The 2,439-nt window shown below is 31.9% G+C and overlaps 1 protein-coding gene across 1 annotated transcript in view; it reads right to left on the bottom strand.

Annotated features, from left to right (window-relative positions):
* The window catches only part of DCHS2 (dachsous cadherin-related 2), a 177,505-nt gene that overhangs the window by 50,055 nt on the left and 125,011 nt on the right, over positions 1–2,439 (bottom strand). The window contains 1 exon segment of the mRNA XM_025042987.1: positions 1,919–2,158. Coding sequence (XP_024898755.1) covers positions 1,919–2,158 — 240 coding nt within the window.

Genomic DNA, 2,439 nt, shown 5'->3' with positions numbered 1-2,439 from the left:
AAAAAAAAAAAAAGGATTGAGGAAAAATATGTTTAAAAGAACATGCATACATACAAATTCACATGTATTTACATAACCACTTGCTTAACAGATCTAGCCTCATTAAAAACACTGAGATTTCCAGTAAAGCGAAAATTGTCTCTAAATCATGTGAAGGTACATGAGTCTCATGAAGATGATAATGTGTATCTCGAACATCCATAAATGCAGTCAGAAAAACAATAATTTTATATCTAAATTCCCCATCCGGCAAGGCATAATCTCTGAGTGGTGAACATTCAATTCAAGTAACAAGTTGCAGACTATCGATTCTAAAAGAAAATCACACTGACACTAGGCAACTTGACAGTAAAAATCGAAGTGTATTTACGGTAATCATCTTTAGTTGATACATGCAAATTTTTGAAATTCCTCCCTCTTCGAACTTTAAAGCAAAAGAGATCCTTTCAGTAGAGTCCATTACAAAAACTAAAATTAAAAAGCTAAAGTAAGGTCAAGAGGAAGAAAAGATTTTACATACTTTAATGATTGCTAATGGGCACATCGGTGACAGGTTTGGCCTGTGCTACTTTGAGAAGTGGTTTGTATGGTGCCCCGAAGCCCTGCATTGCTCAGTTTACACCAGAGCACACTCTAAAAGAACTACTGAACTGAATTATGGCGAAACATAAAGCTTATGTGTACATTCTTGCTTGTTTCTATCATCCTAAAAACCAAACTTAGAGAAATGCACTAAATAAATTATTTAAGTACCGGTCGAGACAAGCTATTGTTGGCATGTTCCTGTCATTGTCTTTTGAGCAAAGTAAGAAAAAATTGTTTGATCACACTGCTCTGCTCTGTTCAAAAAGAGAAAATTAAGTTAGCCCTTAAAAAGAAAGTTTTTGTAAACTTACATCCAAATTCTTGTAAAATACATTTCATTAAAAGGTGTTTTCCAAAAGGGCAAAGCATCTAAATGGTATATAATTTAGATTAAGGCTCAAGGAAATGTATCTTTTACTCCTTTGAAATGGGAGCATGCTATTATTAATATTATTTCTCCATAGAAACGTCTATTATAATTCTTATAAGGAAAAAATAAAATATTATACTGGTTATATAACGACACTTGCTATATACAATTGTGAAACTCAAAAGACTAATAAACTATTTGGATTAATTCAGATGGGAAAATATGCCTTTTTCTGTTAATGGCAAATATTTCACTGTAATTTTTAATAATTATTTTGTTTAAAATAAAAACAGAATATTATTAAAGTTACTGAAACTTAAACACAAAAAAAAAGCCATAGTGAAACAAAAAGCAATTCTAAGAAATTTACAAATTCCTAAGCAAAGTAACTGTTTACTTCAAAGTCACTTTTATCAACACAGTGGTTGACATTAATAATAGTAAAAATAGTAATGAGAGAAGCTACCATTTATTGACCATTTATTGTCCCAGACATTGGCCTTAGCTCTTTACATGTAATAACTCATTCATACTTATAACAGAAGTACAAATTAAGCATTATTATTATCCCGGTTATGCAGATAAGCAAACAGAGGAACAGAGAAGATTAGTAACTTGTTCAAGGTTACCCAGCTTGCTTTCTTGTTCTCAATGTATCTATTATATTCCAAAAAAAAATGTGATACCCTGCCTATACTTCTGTTTGTTATCAAGATCAAATCAATAAACTGTATGTTACGAGGTGAGCATCACTCAAAGACCGATACAAGAAAACGCTATACATAAAAAAAGCCCACACTGTCCTTACATGTGGATGAGTTTTTACGTGTATGCTAACTAAAGATTTATTAGACATTTGAGATGACTGGCAACTAGTTTCATTTTTCTGAGACATAACTAATTTAAATTATGTCAATTTTCGTTTTTAGCATTAATTACCTAGTTTCCATATTTTTAAATTACCTGAATCTCTGTCCACAGCTTCAACCCTTGTGACAAACTCCCCTGGATTTCGGTTTTCTTTAACTGAAGCTTCATATAGGTGCTGCTTAAATGCTGGTGTCTCATCATTTACGTCAAGAACAGTAATCGTCAAAGTCTGAGATGAAGAAAGGGCTGGGATGCCACTATCCAAGGCCTGAAGGGTCAGAATGTGCTGAGTTTTTATTTCGTAATCCAGAGAACAAGTTGTCGTTAGTAAGCCTGTTTTGAAAGAGGAGAAAAGCAAAATATGATGAAGATTCCTTAGAGTTCGTGCTTACTCTACTTCTGCCTAACTTATCTAATTGGCAAAAAATTCAGAAGCTTTCTTTGTTAAAGAATAAATCTCATAAAACCAACTTTAAATTTATATATTAACTAAAAGAAAAAGATAACATTTTTAGCCAGGAAAGCCATCCTAATTAAAACTATAAGAATGAATAAGAATTCAGAAATAATCTATCATATACCATTATCTACTGAGACGATTACATCAAAATTAT

The sequence above is a fragment of the Pteropus alecto genome, unplaced genomic scaffold (genome assembly GCF_000325575.1).
Source record: "Pteropus alecto unplaced genomic scaffold, ASM32557v1 scaffold50, whole genome shotgun sequence".
In the NCBI taxonomy this organism is placed as follows: domain Eukaryota; kingdom Metazoa; phylum Chordata; class Mammalia; order Chiroptera; family Pteropodidae; genus Pteropus; species Pteropus alecto.
The sequence above is the reverse complement of the archived record's forward strand: the minus strand, read 5'-3'. Positions and strand labels throughout refer to the sequence as shown.